General features: G+C 45.1%; 2 protein-coding genes across 13 annotated transcripts in view; one reads left to right on the top strand and one right to left on the bottom strand.

Annotated features, from left to right (window-relative positions):
• The window catches only part of HMBOX1 (homeobox containing 1), a 116,066-nt gene extending 104,930 nt beyond the window's left edge, over positions 1–11,136 (top strand). For 9 of the 10 annotated variants that reach the window (XM_039383384.1, XM_039383378.1, XM_039383383.1 and 6 more), the window contains one exon: positions 2,097–11,136. In XM_039383384.1, the coding sequence (XP_039239318.1) occupies positions 2,097–2,234 (138 nt within the window). In that variant the 3' untranslated portion in view covers positions 2,235–11,136. The remainder of the gene's footprint in view (positions 1–2,096) is intronic. The other variant, XM_039383381.1, reaches the window with a different exon arrangement.
• Positions 11,137–20,021: 8,885 nt separating this feature from the next.
• Positions 20,022–25,703, bottom strand: part of KIF13B (kinesin family member 13B) — a 128,205-nt gene continuing 122,523 nt past the window's right edge. For all 3 annotated transcript variants that reach the window (XM_039383370.1, XM_027712435.2, XM_039383371.1), the window contains one exon: positions 20,022–24,510. In XM_039383370.1, the coding sequence (XP_039239304.1) occupies positions 24,218–24,510 (293 nt within the window). In that variant the 3' untranslated portion in view covers positions 20,022–24,217. The remainder of the gene's footprint in view (positions 24,511–25,703) is intronic.

Raw genomic sequence — 25,703 nt, 5'->3', positions numbered from 1 at the left:
TTTGAGATGATTCTGTGCTGCCCCAGCATCTGGGGTGGGCACATCACTTCCCATTGACTCTTTTGGGGAGAATTAAGTAGCTCTCCCTCTCCAAAAGCTGCTGGTGGAGTGTAATTGCTGCTGAGTGTCCTGGAATGAGTCCCTCACACACTTGGCTGTGGCCCAGTACAAGGAATATCTGGCACAGGCATCCCCAGCTGCTCTGCTGCTGATGGGTATTAAGGCCTTTTTTATAGGTCATCACCAGCAGATTTGGTGGAACCAACTTTTCTGGCTCTGGATGAGGAGAAGCTGCTCTGTGACTGTCATGAAATATTTAGAAAGTGCTCTGAGCACAGATAATTCCCTGTCAGTCAGAAACAGGACTGGAATGCTGAGGTGAAACGTGGTGTAAACTCCCCAGCTGTGTTTTTCTTCTGTGCATTAACCAAAATACTTTGAAAAGAGTGATAAATTGGTTATTAAAATTTAAAGATCTTTGTTTAGAGGCCTTAAAAATGACATTTCTCAGTAATCTGGCTGGGCTCCTCTGTGAGCCGTAATTGGGCATTAGCAGCAAAGAGGATTAAATGGAAGTTCTCCCGATGACCATTTAACATCCCTGAGCTGTTAAAACCAGAAATTCTGTTTTCCACAACAACACTGAAACTCTAATAAAATTTAAAACACAAAATTCATTCAAATCCTAACAAAGTGCCTTAAAGTCCAGAATTAAGGGCTCTGTATTTCTGCAGATTACTGAGAGGCCCTTAAACACATCACAGTGTTTACCAGACACTTGTTGTAAATTAATGCATTCTTTTAAATAACCTCAGGATTTTACCAAATCCTGGGGTTTTTTTGTCCTCCTCAACATTTGCCATCTGTCATCTTCATTTAAAGATGCTTTATGCATTTTATTTTAAATCTCACAAGTTCACCACTTAAAGGCTGTTGGGAGACTGAGAAACGTTTATCATTTCCTTTCTGTAATTAATAGTAATTTTAAAACTGTGTGATAACTATTAGTATCCTGTTTTAAAAAGGGGAAAACATGATTTTGCCCTAAGTGCCATATTTGAATTATGGTGGTTCCAGTCCCCCACAGTCATTCCCTTTGTTTTCTTGGCAGCCCAGGAGTTTTTCAGCATCTTTTTCCTTATACCTGTGAGAATTCAGTGTCTTCACAGGATACTGGCTTAGGCTGGGTTTGTATCCTGGCTCTGAGCAAGATCAGTAGTAACATTTAAAGAAAAGGTACTCTTAAAGTACATGTAGAATTATTTCTTTATAGTAGCTTCGAGCTTGTGGAAGTCAGTACTTTTGAGAGGCTTCCTGAACCAGGCCATGCATCCACTTTCATTTTTCCTACTTTTTAGTAGACTAATTTTCCCTGGATCTTTTTTAATCCCTGCCTTTTAAAGCCAGTTTTACTTGTGTCTGACCTGAAAATGAGTGAATCCCAAGCTGAACTAAGTGAAGCAGTGCTTTGGAACACATTCCAGCGGGTGCCTTTGCTTATGAAATCATAACGAAGCCATGAACAATTGTTCTCTGTTTCCCAGTTGTTTGTAATAAACATTTACCATATCAACCATCAGCCATTTCTTTCCCAAACTGGAGGACCTGAGTCTGTTCAACCTCTCCTCATAAGGAAACCTCTTCCCTGGGATGTTCTTCTCTCTGCCTTTCTGGTTCTTTTGTGTCCTCTAAATAGAATCCGAGAGTCCCAGAATGGTTTGGGTTGGAAGGAACCCTAAAGCTTCTCTTGTTCCAACCCCTGCCATGGGCAGGGATGCCCTTGGGGTGACCAGAACTGTCTGTTCCATGAATTTGTGCAGTGCCTAATGATTCCTGTCTTAATTTGGTTTCCTGACTTACTCCGTGTATCACTTCTATCTTTATCATCTAATATTTTCTTTGAAAGGTGGGTCCCCCACTCCTTTGTCTGCACAGTGAGGGAAATCAATCCTAAACCCCCTTTGTAAATTCACTTTCTGCCCCCATAACCACCAGTCCCCTGCCCCGTAGCTCATTACTGGACACACTCATTTTACCCACCGATTTCCTACCTGTGGAATAACCCTGCTTCTCTCTCCTCCTTCCCACATTCCCAGGATGACAGCACTAGCCATAGTGACCACCAAGACCCCATTTCCTTAGCTGTGGAGATGGCAGCAGTCAACCACACCATCCTGGCACTGGCCCGGCAAGGAGCCAACGAGATCAAGACAGAGGCTCTCGACGACGACTGATACAAAGAGAGGGGAGGGTCAAAGCAAGAAGTAACTTAGTTTTAGACGTAGCACCTTAGCAGACTTTCCTCGGTCCTTAATATGTGTTCTTACAGTATAACTTTGCAGTTTCTTGTACGTCAGTTTAGCTGTTAGGGTCTTGTTCTGTGAAGATGGCATGGTGCCCTCAGCCTTTGCATATACTCTCTCAGTATTAATTCCCAATAAATAATCAATCAACCAACCAACCTCCCCTCTCCCGGCCCCAAGTGGCTAGAAAAAAAAAAAAAAATCAAAAAAAAAAATCTTGCTGCTCTGTCTTAGCATTCAAAGTGCTTCCAGGTATTTTAGACAGCCCTCGATTCCAAGTCTTAGGCTACACTTAAAAACCTTGGATAACCTTAGAGATCGTGTTGAAACAATAGTCCGTACGCTTTCCCTTCCCTGAGACTGAAAGGATGCAAGCTGAGGTAGTGGCACAGGGTCGATGGACACCACACTGGGAGCATCAACAGAGAGTAAAAAGAACACTTAGAACCCCCACTTCAGCCTGGGAATAAATGATTTCCAGCTGCAATAAGCCGTGCCTCACTGGTCATACAGTGACTTGATCTACTTTTGGGTGCTGTGCTGAGAGTGTCCATTGGAAACACATTCCCATATTTTCCGTTGGCGTTCACATATTCAACACAGACATCCTCTGCTCTCACAAGCTGCGTGGCTTAGTGGAGAAGTGCTGCCTTCTGCCTCTGGGACCATGGGTTGAAGCCCAGCCTGGGATCAAATGACAAATGAGCTGAATGTCTAATGGACAACAGTCCACTTCTCAGAACCACTATTCCTTTTTGGCATGGCTGGCAGTGCCTGCTCAGAAGAGGTCTAGACTCTTATTGATCTGTCATTAACTATTTCACCTTTTGTTCCTCCTCTCTCGCCTTCTCTGTCCCCACCCTCCTCCCCTCTCCACTTTGCCACTTTCGAAAGCAATGTTTTCCAGGAAGGTTGTTAAGGTCATAAAATGGGTGAGTGGATTTTTACACGTCTGTGTAACCGATGCCTACGTCCTGAGTAGCCTGAAAGGTTGTTGGAGAACTTTGACACCTGACCTTTGCTAGAGAAACCATCAGAGCATAAATATTCTCCTAAATATGAACTTTTTTGTTTGTTTAAAGGCAGGAGGATCTCTTACCTGAGAAATGGGGTGTGAATGTTTTGTGTTCTCTTTACTCTGTCTTTGTTAAGGTGTGAGAAAGCTATACTGCTACGAGCAATTTAATTAATAATTGGAAGCCATACTGATAATGGATGTGGTAATATTTGTAAAGCAAACCTACTTTAAGTAGCAGGAACTAATGGAATTGTTTTCCTTGATCATATGTAGCACTTTTGTTACTTTTTTCTTAAAGATATTTATATTTGATAAGTCTTTTTTTTATCATTTGAGAATTCCAAATACCAAACAGCAAACTTGCATTGCAGAGTCACCCTGCGATCACCTTGTCATCTTAGTATCTAAATGATGAACTGTGTGTGCATCTAAGAAAATTACATCTGCTAGCATTGTGTGGAAATGATCTCCTGGCATCCTGATAAAATGATATGTTGCTGCCGGTAAGAGGAAACATTTTGATGGAAACAGCACGGGAAGTGTTAGAGACGGGCAAGAAAAACGTTAACAAGGAAAAAAAATTTAAAAACCCGTGGAAATTTTTGTACGAGAGATGTATAAAAATCTCCACAGCGTTTCCTCGACATTCCATTTTACCTTCCCAGTTTATGTGGGAATAGCTTAAAAAAGAGGAGAACAGCTCAGTCTGAGGGATGGGCTTCCCTTTTCTCTCCCACTTTGGAGGCAGAGGGAACGAAGGGAAGTTGCTGTTACTCACCTTGTTCTCATCCCTTCCTCACTCTGAACTCTCAGAGAGCATCGTGAACCCCTAAAATGTGGCTGCTCAGCAGGTTTTTGGCCAGTCCAAACCCCTCCAGGCACAGGCTGACGAGATCAGCTTTACATCTGTTAATCTGGGGAAAACTGCTGACCCGAGTGTGGAGGAGATTTTGTGCTTTCAGAGGGCACCGGGTTGGCACCTCTTTGTCTCTGTACCTTTGAAGATATATAGGTAGGGCTTGGCCTCGACTCTCACTTATGGATTTCATTGGAAAATTTATGTGCTTTCCTTGGATATAGATCACTGAAGCAGAATGAAGCCGTCTTTTTTTTTTTTTTTCTGTTTTATTGCATTTCTCGAGTAGGCAAATTCATAAGTAGCACCGGGGCGGACTCAGGAAAGGCAGGACTGGGATCAGCAACGTTGCACCACTGCAGTTCTTTTCTCACTGCTTTGTATGAATGTTTTGGTACTAAGGAGCAAAAGGACGGGGAGAGCTTTTATTTCTATTTTTGCACAGCAGAATGATCGAGCAAACTCGAGCCTTAGTGGAATTTTACCTACTTATTCATTCCACAGTCACACACCGAGCTGACAAGCAACATCCACGATTTATAGTAAGGAGATTTTAATAATCGATGACCTCTTTACGTTGGTCTTGCCACCACCATTTGTTCTGGCTGTTTCATTTTAAAAAGAACAGACTCAAAGTGTTGGACAGCTGCAATTTTGAAAGAAATATTGCTTACTATAGTATCTGTAAAAGAAAAAAAAAAGTCGTTGTTTGAGGCGTTGCCTTTTTAAAGCAATAGGGGAGAATGAAAATAGTATTAGGACTTGTGTATCCTGGTTATAGGTTCATGTGATGCAGGATCAAAGTAGCACCACTGGAACTGTATGTCTGTACCATCAAATGTAGAATTATTTGGTCTTAATTCTGTTTGTCACTGTCAGGAAGCCGCTGACATGATGCACCAATATCCTCTCTGAAGGTTAAACAGGTAAACAAACCCCTGGTGAGCGACTGGAGAGGAGCAGATCCTCCTTGGCTGCAGCTTCCTGGTAAATCCCAGTTTTCTGCTTTCCCACATTTCCCTCTTACCAGAGGAAATAGCAAATAACTGGGGAATCAGACACTTGGTTCTGTGGTGTCAGTGTTTGGGTGTTTCTGTCTGCTTTGGCTTTTCTTTATGCGTCAAGAGGTACGAGGCAGGAGTGAGAGCTCGGCTGTTCCCGGGGTCTTTGTGGAAGGCTGTTTTCTTGATTTTGGAAAATTGCAGTGAGCAATTTGCAGTTAGTGAATTACCTTTTGGTTTGACATTAATTAGCCATGATGGAACAGATGCTGGTGTGATGGTACCAGGAGAAGTGAATGTGATCTGGAGTAAGTGAAAGAATTGGTGGAGGGTGTCTCCTGGAATTTAGCCTTTCTTCTGGTTTTTTTCCATGTTATGGGACTCTTCTTTGTCTTTCTGTCTCTGGACTTCCTTGGAAATTAAGCCTCGTTTTTATAGCATTGCAGTTCAGTTGTGGTTTGTTGTAGCCAGTCTGGAGTTACTGCAATTTGTTCTTGTGTGGGTTCCCTTGAAGTGGGTCTGGTGGCAGACCAGATCTACCTTTTTGTTCTGTGAATAGAGAAGAAATTATTTAAGATGCTCCTCCTCTGTGGTGGGCACAGGTTGCTTTTAACTTCATAGGGTAAGTTCTGGCTGTTACTTTTTCCCTCATAAAGTCCTTATACTTGAGTTGTTGTCTCTTGCCGTCTTCTTAAAACAACAATTTCTACCTCCACTTTTTTTATGGATTGTTTTTTTAATTCCCCCACCTTTTTCTCCTGAAGTATGAGATCCCAAACGTTTGCAAAAGCATTATGAATTGATAAAAATCAGCAGACTTGTTTCTGTTGATCTTCTGAATGCTCTATAAACATACATGTGATTATAATGAAATCCCATTACTCACGTGTTGGCTTTGAGTCAGCAGTGCACTCTTGTAGCAATTAAGGGACCTCATTAAGAGTCTTCAGCAGGTTGTGGAAAGGGATTAGACCTTTCTGTCCAGCATTTGTGGGACCCTTGTGTGGGCAGGAGGTGTGAGGGTTGGAGCACAAATTACGTGGAGGGAGATCGTAAGAGCTGGGTTTGTCCAGGCTGGCTCTGGGGACGTCCCGTATTTTGGTTTTTGACTGTCTTATAGGTTGGTTTTAATTGGGGGGGCCTGTGCAGGGTCAGGAGTTGGACTTCAGTGATCCTCATGGGTCCCTTCCAACTCAGGATACTCTGTGGTTCCAGGGGAGGCAGAGCCAGGCTCTTCTCAGAGGGGCACGGCGAAGATGTGAGGGACAGTGGGCTAAAGCTGCGTCAAAGAAAATCCCAGATGAATATAAAGAGAAATATTTTCCTTCTCAGAGGGGCAGAACAACAATCTGAAAAGGCAGTAGAATTCCCATCCTTGGGGATATTCAAAACTCAACTGGACAGGGTTGGATTAGAGACCTCCAGAGGTCTCTTCTGACCAAAATTATTCTATGATTCTGTAACAGAGCTGCTCAGGTTGGGCTGTTCCCTAGTTCTGATTTATACATGTTGACTTGTTAAAAGAAATCCTCTTAATTTGTTGGGGTTTTTTTCTGTTTTGCTGTTCATAAAAGTTAACTTTTCTAGTTTACTAATAGAGAGGAGCTTTATTTACAGGGTCTGGCTCCAGGCTCCAGTCAAGCCATAAGTTAGAACTTTCATTAATTATTTGCTCTGTTTACACAGTTCTTCAGGGATATTTGACTTAACTCTGTTTCATTGCCTAACATAAGACTGGTAAGTTTTTCATGTTTTTGTGACATTTGTGATTTGTAGATCAGTTTTTGCCTTCATTTGTGAGGGTTCATCCTTGTCTTGCTGCTGAAAAATTCCACATATTGGAGGAGAAATCGTGGTTCATTTAAGCCCACTGGTGACTACTGTGATAAGCTACAAATTCTGGGTCAGTAAATCACAAATTGATCATTATCAGAAGCTGAAAGGGTTTGATGGGGAAAAAGTCACATTATAATTACTTGGATCCTCTTTCCTTAAGTGTTTGCTGTTGGCCACTGCTAGAAAAAAGAAACCCATGGTACTTGTAACGGGGTTTCATAAAGAAAAAGGTTTGATTTTTCATATAGATAAAAGCACTGAAATTGGTGTAAGAATTTCCAAAACTCAAAATTAATTGCTGCCTTAATGCAGGATTGTGGTTCCCTGGGTGTGAGCTTAACTCCAGTCCAAAGCTGGAGTCACACTTTTCCCTGCAAATTACTAAGATTCAGTGTGAGATTTTGCCCATAATCCTGAGCTGTGGATGTTCAGTTGGAAAAGATCACTCTCCCCCCCCCTTTTTATCCCTGGAATTGAGCTTGTTTTAATTAATAATTTTCTTAGCAGAAGGTTTATGTTCCTCCTCCCAGCCCAGCTCATCATAGTGCAGCCCTCACCTCCCAGTGCTCATCAGCTTCTTTCAAACTCACTGAATAATTAACCAGCAGATTTTAGGAGTTTTTGTTAAAATAAACTTTACTCTTATTTCAAGCCTTGCACTCTGAAGTTATTTAACTTGATAATGTTATTTCAATCAAAGTCTTAAGCTTTGATTTGGCAATAATCTTTGGTTTGGGGTAGCTTTTGGCAGGACTCTTTGGTGGCAGGATTGGTCTTAAAACTGTGTTCCGTGTCAGTGACCTTAATATGTGTTGATGGCCCAGATTTGGTGTGTGTTTGTGGCAGCAGTCAGGGCTGTATCCTGATCCCAGACATTTTAATGGAGTTTTGTGGAGTTGGGAGTTTTCACTGTGATCCCTTGGAAGGGAATGTTGATGACCTGACCAGAAAGTACCTCGCAGTTCCCAAAAAGAGTTACAGAGACATTTCAAACTAGAGCATTCCCTGTTGGGCTTTTTAGCAGCTGGGATATTTACTCAGGATATTGGAGCAGTTCTTGGCCAACAGGCATTTGGCACAGCCCTAAAACCTTCGTTTTAGCCTCTCCTACTGTTGTCAAATTTATGGGGTTTAAACTGTCTGACTGAAGATGTTGCACATTGATGAAAACCAGAGGCTTTCTGGAGATGGCAGCTACAAATCCAAATTTGAAATACACAGAAATGATCTTCTTTGTGAGAAATGTGTTATAACCAGAAGAGCTGGGTTGGGTGTTTTGAGGACTGTCAATAACATGACAGTGATTTGATGTTGGTTTTTGTCCAACAAATATAAATCAAATCAGACCAATGGAAGTTATGTCAGTGGCACCAGTGAGACAGAGGCCTTGTCACTTAAAAATAGCCTGGATTTGTTTGTTCCTGCCTGTTTTCATGTGGCTTTCATCCAAGAATTGTGGTTTGGGTGTGAAGAGACCTTAAAGACCTTAAAGGCCGTCTCATTCCACCGCCCTGCCATGGGCAGGGACACCTTCCACTATCCCAGATTGTTCCAAGTGCCATCCAACATGGTCTTGGACACTTCCAGGAATGGGTCAGCCACAACTGTCATGGAGATAGAAAAGGATTTGCTATTTGGAGTGCAGGGGGAAAATTCACAAAACACTCTAAACGCCCCTTTTAATGAGGCTGAACCAGAAAATGAACTAATGGGTTGGATGGCTGCAGTGCTGGGCTCTATCCCATTCTTTCAGGAAGGTCTGGAGTGCTCCAGCCAACAGCTTAAGCAGGAATGAACCAAAAGCATTGAACTGGAGTGAGCTGGTGATGGGCCTTTGATGTTTCTGTATGTACAGTGCATCTCCTCCTCAGATGGCTTGGCAGGAGCCTCTCCCTGCCATTTATTCCCTCTCAGTTCCATGGCAGCGGGTGTATCCTGCTGATCAAAACACCCAGCACACTTGTGCTAAATCCTTTCAAACTGCAGCCAGGGTAATTGGGATGGGCAGGATAAATGCATGGGAGTATGGCAGGAGAAGTGATGGCAGCTCCTTTGAATGACTGGGTGTCCCTGACGTGTAATTAGCTGCTTTAGAACGCTGGGGATTGGCATGGTCACGATTAAAAGGATTTCTGTCTTTTCTGTGACTGAAAACAGGAGATCCTCCGCCCCCTAATTCTCTTTAATACCACTGTTATTAGTGACACTTGGAACACAGACCCTCTGTAAACTTAAATAATGACCTAAATGAATGGTGACTTACAACAGCAGGGGCTGAGCTGAGGCCAGTTTTCTATGCAAAGCTGCTTCTCCTGGTTTTCCGTTCCCCACTCCATGTACGTGTCGCTTCTCAGTGAGTTTTGGAGACAAAAAGGATGTTTAGATATGTGACAGATTGCCCAGGGGCTGGTTTAGCTCTCCTCGTTGTTTTGGGGTTGTAGAGGTGAGGAAGGTGAGCCATGAACTCCACTGAACTCATCTCATGTTCTCACCTCTGCACCGTTTGGTCTCCGGTCCCTTGGAGCAGGGAATGGAACTGGCTCTTGTGTCCTCCTCCAAATTCCCCTTCCTGGTGTCTCTTTGGAAGCCTCACCAGAACTTGTTGCCACGGTGTCCTCGAGCTCTCTGCTGTCCCAATTAACATGCTGTAGGGACAGGAGCTAACTCCCCTTTTCCTTAAAAAACCTCAGAATATCCTGCACCTGCAGGTTTGGCTGGACACCATCCCTGCCATTCACCAGCGGTGTGTGGTGGTGACCCAAAATGACACCATCATTTTTCCCTGACAAGTTGCTAGATTCTCAAAAAACATCTGCCAGAGGGTTTTCTGTGCCTTTTAATTCTGTTTCTGTGAATATTTGTTGGCCCTTGAGCACTGCAGAGCCTGAGCTCCATTTTTACCCTCAAGTTGACCAGATTTTTCCATAGTGCTGTTCTCCCACTGCAGTCACTTATCAGACAGGTTTCTGGGGTTTTTTGGTATGTGAAGAGATTCTTAGTCAAACTTACTAAAATGAGCACCATCAAAAAAGAATTTAGGAACTTCCTCAAGCTCTTATTTGAATCTTCCAGTTACTTCTCAGCTTCTTTTCACTGAAATCCTGGTGTGACTCTCACCCAGTGTCACTGTGGTTCAGAGCAGAGCTGTGGGTACTTCAGTTCTTCCAGCACTACACTCACAGTACCAATGGGAACAACTTCTTTTCGAGAATATACATTTTTAGGTGTTCACTTGCTGCTGTCACCGGCCTCAATTCAGCTTCCTGCCCTCCTCTCCCCTCTCCTCGACTAATTAAAGTCTTCCATGTAACGCTGAGATGGCACATGGAGCTTAAATAACCCACCTCTTTAATTAAGAGGTTGAATTCAGCCTTCTGAGATATATTTGACATCATTTGAGATTTAAAAATACATTTTACTTACACAGTTTATCCATCAGATCGCTCGAGGAGGGCAAAGAGATAATGAAAGTAAATTATTAATTAATATCTCTCACCCAGTATATTCCATTAAGATTATTAAGCATATATTCCATTCCTCAAAGCACATTTGACTTTGGATATATTTTTTTTTTTAAGTCTGCTGGTGAAGTTTCTGCCTCTCTCTTTGACAGGGCTGTAGTGACAGGGCTGAAAACATCCTTCAGGAGCAAACCAGAGCCAGGAATTCTGAGTATCAACTCATTGACCAGGTTTTCCATTTCATTTCTACATTATGGCAGGTGAGCAGATCTGAGCCCAGAGTGACATGGACTCTGCCTGACACATTCAGGCTGTTCTTCTCTTTAAAAGGTTTGATGGAATTTTGGAGTGGAACCAGCAGCAGGAGCATCTCACCTTTCAGCGTGTTGGATGGAGGGGGCTGAGTTTAGGTGGAGGTACATTAGGTCAGAGTGGTGAAGAGGAAATTCCACATATTGTTGGGAAAGACCCAGCACAAAATCTGTAACTGCTCCTTGAGAAGAGGAAACATCCTGGAATCTTTATTGATGTGGTAATTGAAGCAGTTGAGGAGTTGTCATGGGAATTTGAGCCATGCTCTTGTTCAGTTTGTTGCAGGGGCAGTTCCCAGAATCCCAGAATGGTTTGGATTGGAAGGGACCTTAAAGATCATCTCATCCCACCCCCTGCCATGGGCAGGGACACCTTCCACTAGCCCAGGTTACTCCAAGCCCTGTCCAGCCAGACCTTGGACACTTCCAGGGATCCAGGGGCAGCCACAACTTCTCTGGGCAACCTGTGCCAGGGCCTCCCCACCCTCACGGCCAAGAATTCCTTCCCCATATCCCATCTCTCCCTGCCCTCTGGCAGTGGGAAGCCATTCCCTGTGTGCTGTCCCTCCAGCCCTTGTCCCAAGTCCCTCTCCAGCTCTCCTGGAGCCCCTTTAGGCACTGGAAGGTGCTAGAAGGTCTCCCAGAGAGAGAGTTGCCTTTCAGTTTAACTAAACATTTCCGTCTTGGCACAGCTGCTCATTGGGCAGGAACTGGTTAATTCTACACCACTTCCTTCCTTTCGAGCTTTTTAAGTCACAGTCCTCTTTCTCCAGGTGCTTGGAGAAGATAAATGCTCTTGAGATGAGGGAATGTTTATAAATCCATTGGATATATATGGCCAAGTTTTAAAGAATGATGTGAAAAAGGCAGAAACTTCAATTAGGGGATTTTTATTTCTTCGTCGTCGTATTTGGAAGGGCAGGACGGTTTGTTCATCCCCTTGGATGAAGTTTATGGAACAGGGAGTTTGCATGAGGATTGTGGGAGGCCACCTGACATTCAGGGTCTCCTTGTAGGTGACAGACTGGTCCCTTCTGGCCTTAATTGTGTAAATCTGTGACTCCAAAGAGGTGGATCTGTCTTTTACCTTTATAACTTGTTCGTTACATTGAGTAATTTGTAGAGATTCGAGTTCTGCAGGGGTTCTGTGCAGCAAGAACTTTCCATCAGAGAACATGTTGTGCCTTATGTCTGTAACCCAAGTTCCAGTTCTGTTGATAAATCTCTTTTACCCAAAACCATTCAACATGAACCAAGTTTGATCAGTCACCACCGTTTCTTTCCAGCTGCAGTGCCTCAAGCAACCGGTTTCCACAAATCCTTTCATCAATTGCCAGAGTGCTTCAGAAATATCTCACAAGTCCTCTTGCTAAACTGATGTCTCCTTTCTTTCCTTCGTGGGGCCTGTATTTCCTTGAAGGAATTCCAGTGGAGTGTTCTGAGCTGTCCCTCCTCCAACATTCACTTTCAAGTTGATTCTTGGTCCTGAATTTGTCACATGTTATTTGCCCAGACTTCAATGCTTCTTCCACAGGTAGTTTCTTTTTATCTTCCATCCAAGCTCCTTCACATCCTGATCATCCTATTTTTTCCTGGTTTACCAATGGTTTTTTCCATACTGAAGTACTCTGACCTGAACCTGTTGTTTTTACAGTCCCCAAATACAGGATATATACTGTTTCCACCCTAATAAAAAGCAATCCAGTGTAGGGCTGAAGCTTAGGTTTGATCCAGCCTTATGAAATCTTCCTGACTTTCTGCTCCAGGGTTTTCCCAGCATGGAAAACTAGCAACTCTCCCTTCCCTCACTGCAGTTTGGATACCTAGATAAGAAAATCAGGGAAATAGTGACTTCTAAGTATAATAATTTAAATTATTTCTTGGACTTCCATGCCTTCTGTCCCCTTTCACTGTCTTGGTGACTTGTGCCATCTTCTTTCTCACAGAATCCCAGAATGGTTTGGGTTGGAAGGACCTTAAAAACCATCTTTTTCCACCCCCTGGTGTGGGCAGGGACACCTTCCACTATCCCAGCTTGCTCCAAGCACCATCCAGCCTGGTCTTCTCCTTCTGTTTTCCCTGTACAGGCACTTTATTACCTTCAAACAGTGTATTTCTGGTTAAACCTCTTTGAATTGCTTTAATATTTCCTCAGTCCAAGTTTAGAGACATTCACCTTTCCTTTGGCCTTTCAGGTGGTGCTGTATCCATTACTTAATTGAAGTCTAAATTTATATTGTCCACAGCAGAGAGTAAATATGACCAGTTTTGCCTACTTTCACCATTAAAACAAAAATTAGCTCATAAATTCAGCCAATTTACAACAGGTTCTTCACTTGCAGCCTCCTGTGTGAGAGAAGGTGGTTGGACCATGGAAGAGGGACAAGGTGGGAGCATTTTTTTCATGGAATCATGGAATGGTTTGGGTTGGAAGGGACCTTAAAGCTCGTCTCATTCCCACCCCTACCATAGGCAGAGACAACTTCCATAGACCAGGTTGCTCCAAACCTTTCTTGTTCCATTTTATTTTGTCTTGCTTGCTCTTAGTATTGGAACCTGTTTTAAATTGGAGTGGATTTTCCTGGTTCAGGTGCTGTTGCCTGCTTTAAATAGGAGAATTTGGGACAGGATGCTTGGATTTGCACAGCTTTCCCAGGAGTGTGGTGGTTCCCTTTGTCACTTCGTTCACCCAGGGTTTGGGATCACTTTTTGCAACCAGAGTAGCTTATTATTATTGTTGTTATTAAGTTATTTTAGATTTGAAGATGATTGGAAAAACTTGAAGTTACTTTTCCAAATGAAAAAGTAGAAAAAGCAGAGTTTGGATTTTGAGCTTCCCATCTTTCAGTGGATAACACTGAATTTTCTACTTCTTTTTTTGGGCTTCTGCCTGAATTTGAGTGTCATCTTGAGAAACTTATGCTGAACTGAAGGTGGTGACTCGTTTTTAATTGCTGTGGGACCAGAGCCCTGTTTGGTCTTTCCTGAGGGACAGATTTTCCATCCCATCACCCGTTGCAATACAAACCCAAAAGCAAAAACCCTTTTTGCCTTGATTTTGGCTCCGGGAATGTCTCAGCAAAGCCGACCCTCCTTAATTTTGCTGCCAGAGTTGTCCTGGGTGGTTCCAGGCAGCACTTCTCCCACCAGTGCTGCTGGCTTAGACTGGGAAAGCCCCATATCCCTCTGGAAGTCAGATGTCAGATCCAGTAGGATGAAGCCACAGAACCCCCCCGTGGGAAAGGCTCTTACCTTAAAGATAATCCAGGAATAACAGGTTTAAACTCCATGTAGTTCCATAGCAGTTCTGTCAAAGGGTGACAAGTACAAGTCAGTTGTGGCCATGGAGAGCACTATTTTCCTGACAAATTGCCTTGGCTGTCTTCCTCTTGGTCTTTATGATCTTCCCAAGGCCGCCGAAAGCCCGGGAAGTGTGAAATATGTGCAGTACTTTTTGAATTTTAGGGTTTTTTAGTTAGTGTCAATTTTAAAAGTGCCTAAGTGAGGAACAGGACTCCAGAGTGAGCTGGAGGAATAGGATTAGACCTCATTTCCCTCTTAAGAAAAGAACCCTCCCTGCATCCCTCCACACATCCCTCCAGATGAGTCCAGAGCCCGGCAGAATCTGGCTGGAAAAAACTCTGCTCCTTCCTCCTCTTGATTTTCAGTCTGGTGGGGGATGGGATCTCATTTCTCAACCAAACCTTTGCAATCTCTGATTTGGAGTGGATGGCAAAGAGGGGGGAAGCTTGGATAGGATTCAGTAGGAAACTGCCTCTTGGATTGCAGATCCAAAGGGCCTTGTGTGTTAAAAATCCACCTCTGGATAACCAGACTCTGGATGGAAAAACCTGAAATGCATCTTTAATCTCTCATTTTGGAATCATGGAATGGTTTGGGTTGGAAGGGACCTTAAAGATCATCCAGTCCCACCTCATGCCATGGGCAGGAACATCTTCCACTATCCCAGGTTGCTCCAAGCCCCGTCCAACCTGGCCTTGGACACTTCCAGGGATGGGGCAGCCAAAACCTCTCTGGAATCCCAGAGGCAGTTTCTTCCTATATTTTGAATTATTTCTAGGTTTATCATAGTGGCACCTGCTAAACATTTTATCAAAATAATCCTGACTGTTGGCAGGTGGTTATAATTTTGTAAAGGTGAGAATTTTATGTGGGTTTTAAAGAAAAAAAAAAAAAGATATCGATGGTAGTTTAAAAATTTATGTTAAAGGAGAATTTCTTCTGACCAGAGTGAAAGGAGATAACAGAACACTATGAAGGTGTTTTAGTACCACTTAAGGGTTCAGCAAATGAAAGCAATCCATATGTAGATGTTTTATTTTTCATTAGGAACAAAATGTTTTCACTCTGACAACTGAACATGCGAGGTGGGAAAGCCTGGGGAATGTCTGTTGGCAAGGAAAGCTGTGAGGACTCTTCTGCAGAGAGCAGAAAATCAGCCTGTAGGGTGTGGATGGGAGTTGATATAAGCAATGATCCTGTGGGGATCCTAATGGGAATCAAGAGTCTGTGGAGCCTGTGGCACACACGGACCCTTCCCCTGCTCTGAGATGCCTTTTTGAACTGATACTCTTCTCTGAACCAAGTGATTGTCACGGACAGTGGGTGACAACAGATCAGTGTAGGGAGTGTCTCAAACCTAGAAGCGAAAGGGTGGTGGAACAGCATCAGAGCCACACAAAAATGGACCAAACCCCCAGCAGAGCATGGGGGGAGGGTCATGTTCCTCCTGTCCATGTTTGTGTGTCTTGGTTTTGTCCCACTGATCTTGGCTTGGGGGTCGTGCCAGCCGTGTCTCCGGGCCGTGGAGGGGCGTGTGGGATGGCTCCAGTCGCCTCCTGTCACTCCACGTGTCACCAGATCAGTGATCCAAGAGTGTCCCATCCCTGCTGGTCGCTCCAGCGGGTCCTTTCCTGTCCATCCCTTCCTCTGTTGGCATCTCCCACCTTCCTGTTTGTTTGCCCCGACCAAACTGGCCCCTGTGTCTCATCTGCTGTAGGTGTCCCACCTACCTCAAGAGGCAAAACATGGGATCCTGGAGTGGTGTGTTCCCACTCTGGGCTGTTTTCCATGAGCACTCGCACACACACACACACACACACACTGGAATGTATATTCTCCTCTCCCTCGCCCCCAAATAACCTCTTGACCCGATCCTTGCTGTAGCCACCACCAACTCCTCTTGCAAATTGGATGCTGCTTTAAATGTGAAAACAAATGTTCAAGAAGCTATAAAACCTGAATGAAAGCTAAAGCTGAATTTATAAAGCCTTGTTGCATATGAGCCAAAAGTGCAAAAAGCTCTATATAATGAACTAACCTGCCACTCATATAAATATAAATATATATAAATATATTAAAATCAGACTGTTCTACAAAATTGTGTATTTGTATTTTTGTGTACGTACAATTTTCTGCTAAGCAGAAGGAGGATGTAGTATAGGATGATGTGAGAAGAGATTTTGTTTAATCATATTTCTTTGTTACTTATTTTTGTTAACATCCAGATGCCTGTCTTTGTCTTATGTGTATGACACTGTTCCAAAGGTGCAGTATCCCTCTCCCGCTCCGCCTTCAGCCTCCTCCACCGGGAACGAGTCAGGTGATGCTGCTCATCATCATCATCTTCATCATCATCAAACCCTTCAGGTACACCCCGGTCTTGATCTTAAGGGCTGCTTGTTCAGCTTAAAGACAAGATATTTCATGTTGCTCATCATCATCAAGTCAAATATTCCTGTGCTGGTTGATTCCTTTTCGTGTGGTTGTTCTCTGAGCACCATCCCCAGTCCGTGGTGTCCTTGCTGGCCCTCAACCTGACATTTCGGGGGGGAAAAACATGAAGTCGGATAAATGTGGGGGGAGGATGAACAGATCCTCGTGGTGGGAAGTTGTTTATGGATAAAGAGGTACCAGAGAAGCAGTGGGGTGTCCCGGGGGGTGGATCTCTGGCAACACCATGAAGGGGGTGATGGAGGAAGGGGCCACGGGGAGGTTTGTTCCCCACAGTTGGCTGCTGAGGGGGAGCTTTGCTTTCAGGAAGGCAGGTTGGAGAGGTGATGGGTTGTAACTCTCCCTGTGCTGCCTCAGGAACATCCTTCCATCCCAGGGGCATCTCTGGTGGCTTTGGGGGAGTTTGGGCCTCTGATTCAAGGACAGTTGGAGCAGCCTTGTGAGACAGGGTCCATCTGCTCACGATGCCCTTGCAGTGAAGACACTGATGGTTAAGAATATTCCAAAAACCTTCTCCAAATCACTGCCTTTACCTGCAAGGTGCCAATGGCTCGTTGCAAGGAGAGAAGGAATAGTTTAGAAAACTTGAGACCCCTTGGTGTGTTTGGGAATTGTTATTTATCCAGGGAAAGAAAGGGTCAGAGGAGAACTGGATAAAACAGGATGCAGTGAAATAACTAATGCAGAGCTTTGGGCACGAGGTGATGGAAGTTCCCCTTCAGTTCCACCCCAGACCCTTGAGGAAACCAGCCCAAGTGTTCCCACCCGAAATGCAGGTGAGGGTTTATGTCCATCACACACCTTCCTCTGCTGGCAGGTGCTGCGAAAACCCCAAGTATCAACCTCTTCCCTTGTGTCCTTTCCTGTTTTTTTTCTTTTTTAATTTAATGAGAATCATTCATTGTTTGAACCGACCCGCGGCCCAGGGAGAGCGATACTGCACCTTTACACGTAGGGCTCATATTTATAACAATGTGTAATGACTGTAGCAAAAGTCCTTGTTTCTGTATGTGAATGGACAGAGAAACAAGTGCTCTATTGTATTGATTAAAATAGTTCAAATGAGTCCTGTATCATTGTATCTCCTATTCTGGATTAGTGCCTTTTGGACAGTAGACTGTTCTGTAATTAAAATGTAGTATAACTGCTTTTTTGTACAGTTTTGTTTTAATAAAACTTTTTTTTAATTTGTGTTTATTTTAGTATTGTACCTATTAGAAAATAAAAATGTATAACTCAACACTGACACGTTTCTTCTGTTGTGCTTTCTGTGCAGAGCTAGTGCTTTCTGTGCAGAGCTAGTTTGGGGTGGGAGCCAAGACTGGGTGCAAGTGAGACCTAAAATGTGTCATGAGAACTTAGTGAATGGAGAAAATATTGACTTGTTTGCTCAAGGAGCTGTTGAAGGTCTGGAGGGAGCAGATTTCGGTAATAAAACAAAAAAATATGTTAATTATTGAGTACAGGTGTAATTTTGAGACGCCAAAGGCAAGGGGGGGCTGCAGTTGCCATTTTGTCCTGGCCTGGTTGGGCTCAGCATCTCGGGGGTCTCAAGCTCCCCCCCCCATCATCAGCTGCCAGACCTCCTGTGTTTGCTGGGAGGGTGGTTCTGAAGGGACCAGGATGGGGATCATGGACTCATGGAATGGAATTGGTTGGAAGGGACATTAAAGCTCAGTTCCAACCCCCTGCCATGGGCAGGGACACCTTCCACTGTCCCAGGTTGTTCCAAGTCCAGTCTAACCTGGCCTTGAACGCTTCCAGGGATGGGGACCATGGGCTTGTCATCACCTGTCTGCCCCTCCTGCCCCCCAGCTTTCCAAAGGGCACATGGAAAATAACAAAAAAACCAGGCCCTGCTGTAAATCAGTGCTGGCTCAAGATCTGGAATCAAAGGCTAAGCCCCCAGAACTGTTGGGTTTTGAGCCATTTTTATCATTGGATATGTTTTTTTTTCTTTACAAGTTAATCCCCAAACTGTTTCTAAGAAATTGCCATTATAAGGAACAACTTGGCCATTATGATGGAGCTCTTGCCCACCAGGGCTGGTTCTCCCAGCTCATTTTCTTGGGAGAAGGGGAATGTGGAAGGACTTGGACAGCAGGGATCGTGACAGGACCTTTCCCAGCATGGCTGGGTGCACATGGAGCCCCTTCCCAGGGAGAGCACTTTCTGTTGCTGCCATGGGCTGAGGATGAGGGATGAAACCCTCTCCTTGCTTCACAAATGAAAACTGGGAATACAGAAAAGCTCCATTTGGAGATCTTTTAAAAATCAAATAAAAAAAGATGAACAAACCCACCCTGGAGGCCTGTGCTTTGCAAAAAAGCTCCAGTCCAGCCCATTTTGTGCCTTTTTTCCCATGAGGAACTGGTTGATGAGGGCAGAGAGTTGGAAAAAAACAATAATTCATCAGAGTTTAGTGTCCAAAGGTGAGCAAAACCCCTTGTGAAATCCGCCCAGCTCATGCCTGGACAGTTCCTCACCAGGCTCCTCCTTCCCTCAGGGGCTGCTGAAGGCAAACAAGGTCGATGGAAGTGGCATTAAATTGAAGTAAAATGGGAAAAAGGTGAGTTGGTTTGTCTTTTTTTAATATTATTTTCCTGCTTGTTTTGATCGGTGCCTTTTCAAACCAGCTTTGGCTGAAGAACAGAACGTTGGCAGCACAGGGAAGGTGTTACAACCACCTTCCAGGAAGAGCAGGGTTTGAACAAAGTGATGCCACTTCAAACAGCTCCTGTGTTTCAGCCAAAAAGTGGTTTTTTTCTGGTTTTTTATTTTTTGTTGTTGTTTTTTTTTTTTTTTTCAGAAGGTAAAACATTAAAGGGAAGTGGCTTTAAAGGAGAAAAAAAAAAAAAAAAAGCCGTGTTTTCGTGTGCTGATTGCAAGACAACACCGATAAAAATACTTCTTTGCTCCCCGACTTCCAGTGGGGATGGTGGGATCAACGCGGTGTTTGTTGCCTAAAAAAAGAGCCAAGATAAAATAAAACCACCCCTCAAGAAAAAAATCAGTCAAACCCTGCCAGGTGTTTCCAACATCAAGCTGTATTCGGGAGAAAAATGGTGCCAACGAGAAAGGGAATAATGTGCCCCAGGGAGGGGTTTTAAGATCATCTCAGTGCCCTGGAATATTGAAGAGGGGACTTGTCACCCCGAGGCCTTTTTGACCCACAGGGTTGGTTCTGGCAGTTCCCTGAAGCAGCAACCTCCTCCCCTGCAGCTGTGCCCAGACTCCCACCTTGCCATGGATATGAGGAAAAATTTCTTCATGGAAAGGGTTGTCCAGCCCTGGCACAGCTGCCCAAGGGTGGAGTCCCCGTTCCTGGAGGGATTCAAAATCCTTGTGGATGTGGCACCTGGGGAATGGCTCTGTGGTGGCCTGGGAATAGCTGAACTGCATCTTGGAGGACTTTTCCTACCTAAACTATCCCTGATTCTAAACACTTTGGTGACACAGACTGGCCCAACAAAGCACAGACTTCCCAGCTCTAAAGAAGACGTTTATTCAGGTCCTGCAGGCGGCATCGCACGTATATAATACAATATTACAGTCATTTAGTTTTGTACAGATACAATTAAAAACTTTACAGCTCATTACAAAGTCTCTTTGGATTTCAGCTCATTTAAAGTACACAGAGCCCCCCCCTCAGTGGCAGTGACCCCTTGGTATGTACAGACCCCCGACACGGACACACGAGCTGGGACCGGCTCCCCTGGGGGGACAAGGGACATGGGTGGGGGCTGCAGGGAACCCCAGCGGTCCCTGGGTTAGGAGGAGGGTGGAGAGGGCAGAAAAAGAGAGGAGATGGAGGAACAAGACACTTATTCATGACCCCAGCTCAGGGTGTCGTGTAGTGTGACCAGCCTGCACCGTTCCCTATCGCCACCGTCCTTCCCTAAAATCCAGGCAGTCCAAGGCTGGGAGACCACCCGGCCTCTCCCCTCTGGCTGCTGCTCCAGGGATAAGGCACTGGGAAACAACGTCTTGTGCAAAGAACTGGCAGTGCCAGTGGAAGGACAACGCGGGCACCGACACGGACACAGCTCTGGCAGCTCCGAGACGGCACCAACTGGGATGTGTAACACCCAGGCTCTGTTCCTACAGGGATTCACCACTGGGTGGGAACAAGGGGGTTCTTGGTTTGTAGGAGAGCACAGGGGGGTTGAATATCCCACTTCCCAGGAGCTTCCACCTCAACCACGGACAAAACTCTGCTTAAGGACTCGGGAGGCGTTTCCACACAGAATCTGTTTCCATCAGTTTTCCTCAACTAAACCACATCATCAGCCACCAGAGAGCCAAGGCCCTTGGAGAAAACAGGCAGGATTTTGGACACGGAGATCAAAAAACCTCAAGAGCTGAACATAACACAGGAACAAGCCTTGGTTTGGAAAAAAACCCCCAAAAAGTCCCTCTGAGTGGCCTCCTCTACGACACCCCACATCCCATGGGGAAGAAGGGACCCACGTGGGGAGGAGAGGACCCCCCTGTGGACACAGGAATGGATGGTGCCTTTCCAACCCACCAACAATTTTCCACACCAGAATCCGAGACCCTGCAGTTCAGGGACACAGCCAAGATTGAACCCCCAAGGAGACACCAGAGATGAGACACTCACAACAAATTACACTTTCCTGCATTAAATATTCTCCTTCCCTGTATAAAGTGCATGAAAATCTTGGAAAATATGCATAGCTATTCACACAGCAGCCTCAGTGCTGGGCGGTTCCAGTTAAGAGCACCTCCTCCTTTAGGCTGAGAGTAGAGATTTTCTAATGTTAACAATAAAAAATATGTATTGTTACCTTCATGATGGTTTTTAACTGTTGTTTCTGGTTAGTTGGCTTAGCTGGTGTGAAATAACAGATGGCTTTGAGCAGAGGAATGTGCACTCACCGTGCCAAAATCTTGGAAAATATCTTTAGGAGAAACCTTGTGTGCCCAGGAAAGCTGCGGGGGAGCAGGAGGGAGTCAGGGAAGTCCTCCAGGAACATCCTCATGGCTGAATTTGATGAGTTTGGCTTTCTTGTGCTGCATCGGGGTGATTTTAGAGTGGAATTTGAGGAGAGGTTTAGTTTCAGAAGTCCAAGAAGATGGTGAAACCCAAGAGAGCTCTGAGACTCTCCCTCCACAAAGGCATCGAGGGCTCTGGTGGCAGAGCCGCTCGTGCTCATCACCCACTGATGCCTGGAAACATCTCAGCCCTACTGAAGACTTTTGCTTCCAGGACAAGTTATCCCAGAGGAGGCAGCAAGGATGGTCTGTTAAACCATCCTTCACACCCCTCTCCATGGTTCTGTAACATGATAGAGGGCAGGAGGAAGGCAATCCAGCCTGGATCAGTCGGGTGCAGCCTCCAACCACGTGCCCCAGGTGTGCAAACACCAAAATACGTCCTCACGTGGTCGGAGCTGGGGCACAAACAGGCCAGAGGAATTTATAGTGGGCAGCAAAGCCAGTGAAATATTAACCCAGCTGCCTTTGCTCGGGCCCTTCCCTCCTGCAACCTGGACACCTTTCCGTGGGTCCCACAGAACTCCTGGTTGCACAGACAGCGGCGCAAGAAAAGAGGCTTCAAAAGGACTTGGGCAGGTTCTTCCCTTCATACCTCCCCCAAAGGGGACACCAGACAAACATGGAGGAGTTTTAAAGACACCCCTAAATCCAGTAACTGAAATGCTGAGACTAAACCCACACAACTACAGGGGAGGGGCTGTTTCACGTCAGCTACTTCCAGCAGCCCATCGGAACAAAGTGCATCAGAAACGTGGTCAGGGTGGAGTTCAGGGAACTGACCAGGCAGTGTTTAAGAGGCATTGAATTCATTAGAGGGTGGTCTTTCACCAGCAAGACTCATCAGACCCCAGAGTTGCATCTATAAAACCAGTTTTAATTTTAAAACCCGGGATTTTAGCATCTGAATTCTTTACTCCCAAATTCCTGCCGTTTGCGGCTTGGATGCACAGGAGCTTCGTGCAAAGGAAAAGGAGGGAAAAACTGTACACTAAAAATATCTTTAAAAGCTGCTCTGTACATTTTATATTAAGATTTCTTGAGGAAAATTTAGGAAACACTGAAAAGTAGTTACACCAAGCTGGAAGGATACACAAATCCCTGGAAGTCCTATGCAGGCTGCATCGGAACCCAGCTCACTTATTTCAGCTACAGATTAGTTTCTATTTTAATTTTATTCCTTCTGCATAAATGATATTAATTACAGTAAATCAGCATAATTAGCTCCTTCTCTGAGCATCCCTATCTCCTCTGATGACAATGTAGCTTTCCCTTGGACCTCAGAACCAGATGGTTTAAGGCACTTGGATACCCACGGGCAGCGGCTGGATCGATATTAGAGTTTAATCATTGATTTAACGTCCTAAATAGTCCCCACACAGCTAAAACATCTATTGCTCAAGCTCTCCAGTCCCCCCAGGATGACTAAACAAGACACAAACAGCTCAGAATAGTAAAATCTGTGGCTTTTCCATGATTTGTTGGAAAATCAGTGTGTGCAGGTTGATCTGTGCACAGGTATGGACACACCTACGGACGTCACCTGTGCCACAGGCAGTTAAAAACCAGCCACAGTTACCACAAATAAAATCAAGTTTTATAAAAACTCCCACTTTAAAGAGGGAGCTGGGTTTTGGGGACGAGCTGGCGACGGAGGCACCTCCTCTTTGGACCGGTGCTTGGGATGGTGCTGGGAGAGGCTCCTCTGCGGATGATTGTAAAGCGCAAAACATTTCGTGTTTTAAAACAATAAATAAAAATAAATAGACTGGATTAACCCCGTTGTGAGGACAGAGATCCCCTGCTTTGCTTGACTGGTAAAATTTCAAGGGTCTCCAAAGGTTGGGTGGGAACATGGAAGCACTTGAGTGCTGATATCTCTGCAAAAATCCTCTTGGCCCACTGGGAAGAACCAAGGGGAAGGTCCTGCCACTCTGGGGAAAGTAAGAGGGGATCCTGGCACGGTGAGAGTGCACATTAAATGGATCAAAAATATTACAGAGCACATCATGGGCCTTCTCCCATTCCCACCAAACCAGGTGGAAAGACTGTGCTGATTTCCACAGGAGAGTGGGACAATGGGACAGTAACCCACACAGGCACTGGTTCCACTCACAAAACCCATGGGTTTTTTTAAATATAAGGGGTTTGAGGGTTCTTTATTTCCCAAAAAGTTCTCTGTTCACTTCCCTGCCTGTCTGGAATCATCCCAACTTCACCCTTTCACTGTGGATTCTGCCACAGAGACGCAGCTCTTACGGAACTGGAAAACAACTGTTGTTTTGGGGAGGTTTTTTAGAATCGCCCTGTACACCGAGGGCGGTATTTTGTAGCTGCTGGGAAGCCACGCCACGGTCTGAACAATTTACCTCTGGAAGTTGGAAGACAGGGAGGTCACACCCACCCACCGCCACGCGCCATCACCGGCCGTCATCGGTCACCCCCCGGAGCGCCACGATTTGTAACAGGAAACGAAGGATGGAGATCCAGCACCATGACAAGGCAAGGAATTATCGTGTCAATCACCCAAAGCAGAGAGAAGAAACCCTTCATTAGTGTTTGCCATCAACTGGGAGTTCGGATAGGTCGGTTTTCCCTTCCCAGAGCCGTCGGCTCTGCCGGCTGCGCCCCGCGGCCTTCGCCGCGTCGGGTTGGGCTGCCTCAGTTTGCCCAGGATTTCCTGTTCTCCGCGTTCTTCTGGCTCTTCTCCAGCCGTAGTGTGGATCCTCCCTCTGCCTTGGCCAGGGCTGTGAGGGAGGCCAGGTTGGAGGCTGAGCCGGAGAAGTTGCCGCTCCGCCTGTTCTCGGCGGCGGTTCCTCCCTGCAGCCTCAGCCCGGTGCTCCGCCGGCGCGTCGGGCCCGTGGCCCTTCTGACTCTGCCCGGTTTCACCAGCAATCCGTACCCTGGGTTGCACCTGAAGTACTGCTTCCCTCCGATGGAGCCGTCGTTCTTCCCTGTGGCAAGAGAACCAGAGAATCACGGAATGGTTTGGCTTGGAAGGGACCTAAAACATCACCTCATTCCAACCTCGACACCGTCCACTATCCCAGGTTGCTCCAAGCCCTGTCCAACCTGGCTTTGGACACTTCCAGGAGTGGGGCAGCCACAGCTTTCTCTGGGCAACCTGTGTCAGGACCCTCACAGGGAAGGATTTTCTTCCTAGAAAATGGGTTTTATTCTGTGTAAATGCAAGGAGGAGGCAAGGAGAACATTCTGGAAGGAGAAATGATTGTTCCCTAAAAATACAGCCCGGAGGTAAAACTTCTCTGCTGAACAACAGCAAAGCCACTGCACAGAGACAGTGACTCAGAACAGGACACTCCATCTTGTCCTTCCCTCCCCACTTGCTATTCAGAGGAATTCTTTGATTTCCCCAAAATTGGTAAATAATCTGTTCCATTAGCAAAGGAGCAGGAAGGAAGGGAAAAAGACATTTAAAAGAGCATTTGGCTTTCTGAGTTGATGTTTGTAGTTGAGAAGAGTCACTGTTTCCATGTCATAAACCCTCCACAGAACAGGAAGAAATCAAAAATCTCAGTTTCCCCCAGGACAGGGACCACTCCCATCCATAAAGAGAATGGGGAAAAAATCCAACAGCTCTTTAAATGACATAAAGTCACCCCATTTATTTTAGGGGTGTTTCCTTCTTTCTATCACCATCACCACATTGGATGTACCCTCATGTGGCCAGGACTTGGACTTCTATCCCTCTTTGCAGTGTGACAAAGACACCAGTTTTGTGACTGTATTTCCCAAGTGAAGCTCCAGATGTGCCAGAAGCCATTTAAGCTCCAACAAATCAGGGTCTTAATCCTTGTGGAAACAGAAGGGGGAAAAAAAAATCCAGTAACATCAGCAGTTGAGTTCTCAGCAGGTCAAAAATCTCACAACTCTTCCATGGAAGCTGATGCTTCTTGGGATGTGCAAATGGAATTAGCACCATGGGCTGGAGCAGCCTGACGGGGAAGGAAGGTGACCTTCCAAAATTGAAGTAAATCTGTAAATACATATATAAGTTTTATTTTTTTTTTTTTAATAAGGTACAAATTCAGGACTGAGAAACAGGACTAGAGCTTTCAAAGGGATCAGAGCTCCAGTTTGCTTTCCAGGATGGCAAACTCAGGAGGGTGTTCTGAAAGCAGCTGGA

This window comes from Pipra filicauda, unplaced genomic scaffold (assembly GCF_003945595.2).
Source record: "Pipra filicauda isolate LSUMZ 115617 unplaced genomic scaffold, ASM394559v2 scaffold307_size998922_pilon, whole genome shotgun sequence".
Classification (NCBI taxonomy): Eukaryota; Metazoa; Chordata; class Aves; order Passeriformes; family Pipridae; genus Pipra; species Pipra filicauda.
The sequence above is the reverse complement of the archived record's forward strand: the minus strand, read 5'-3'. Positions and strand labels throughout refer to the sequence as shown.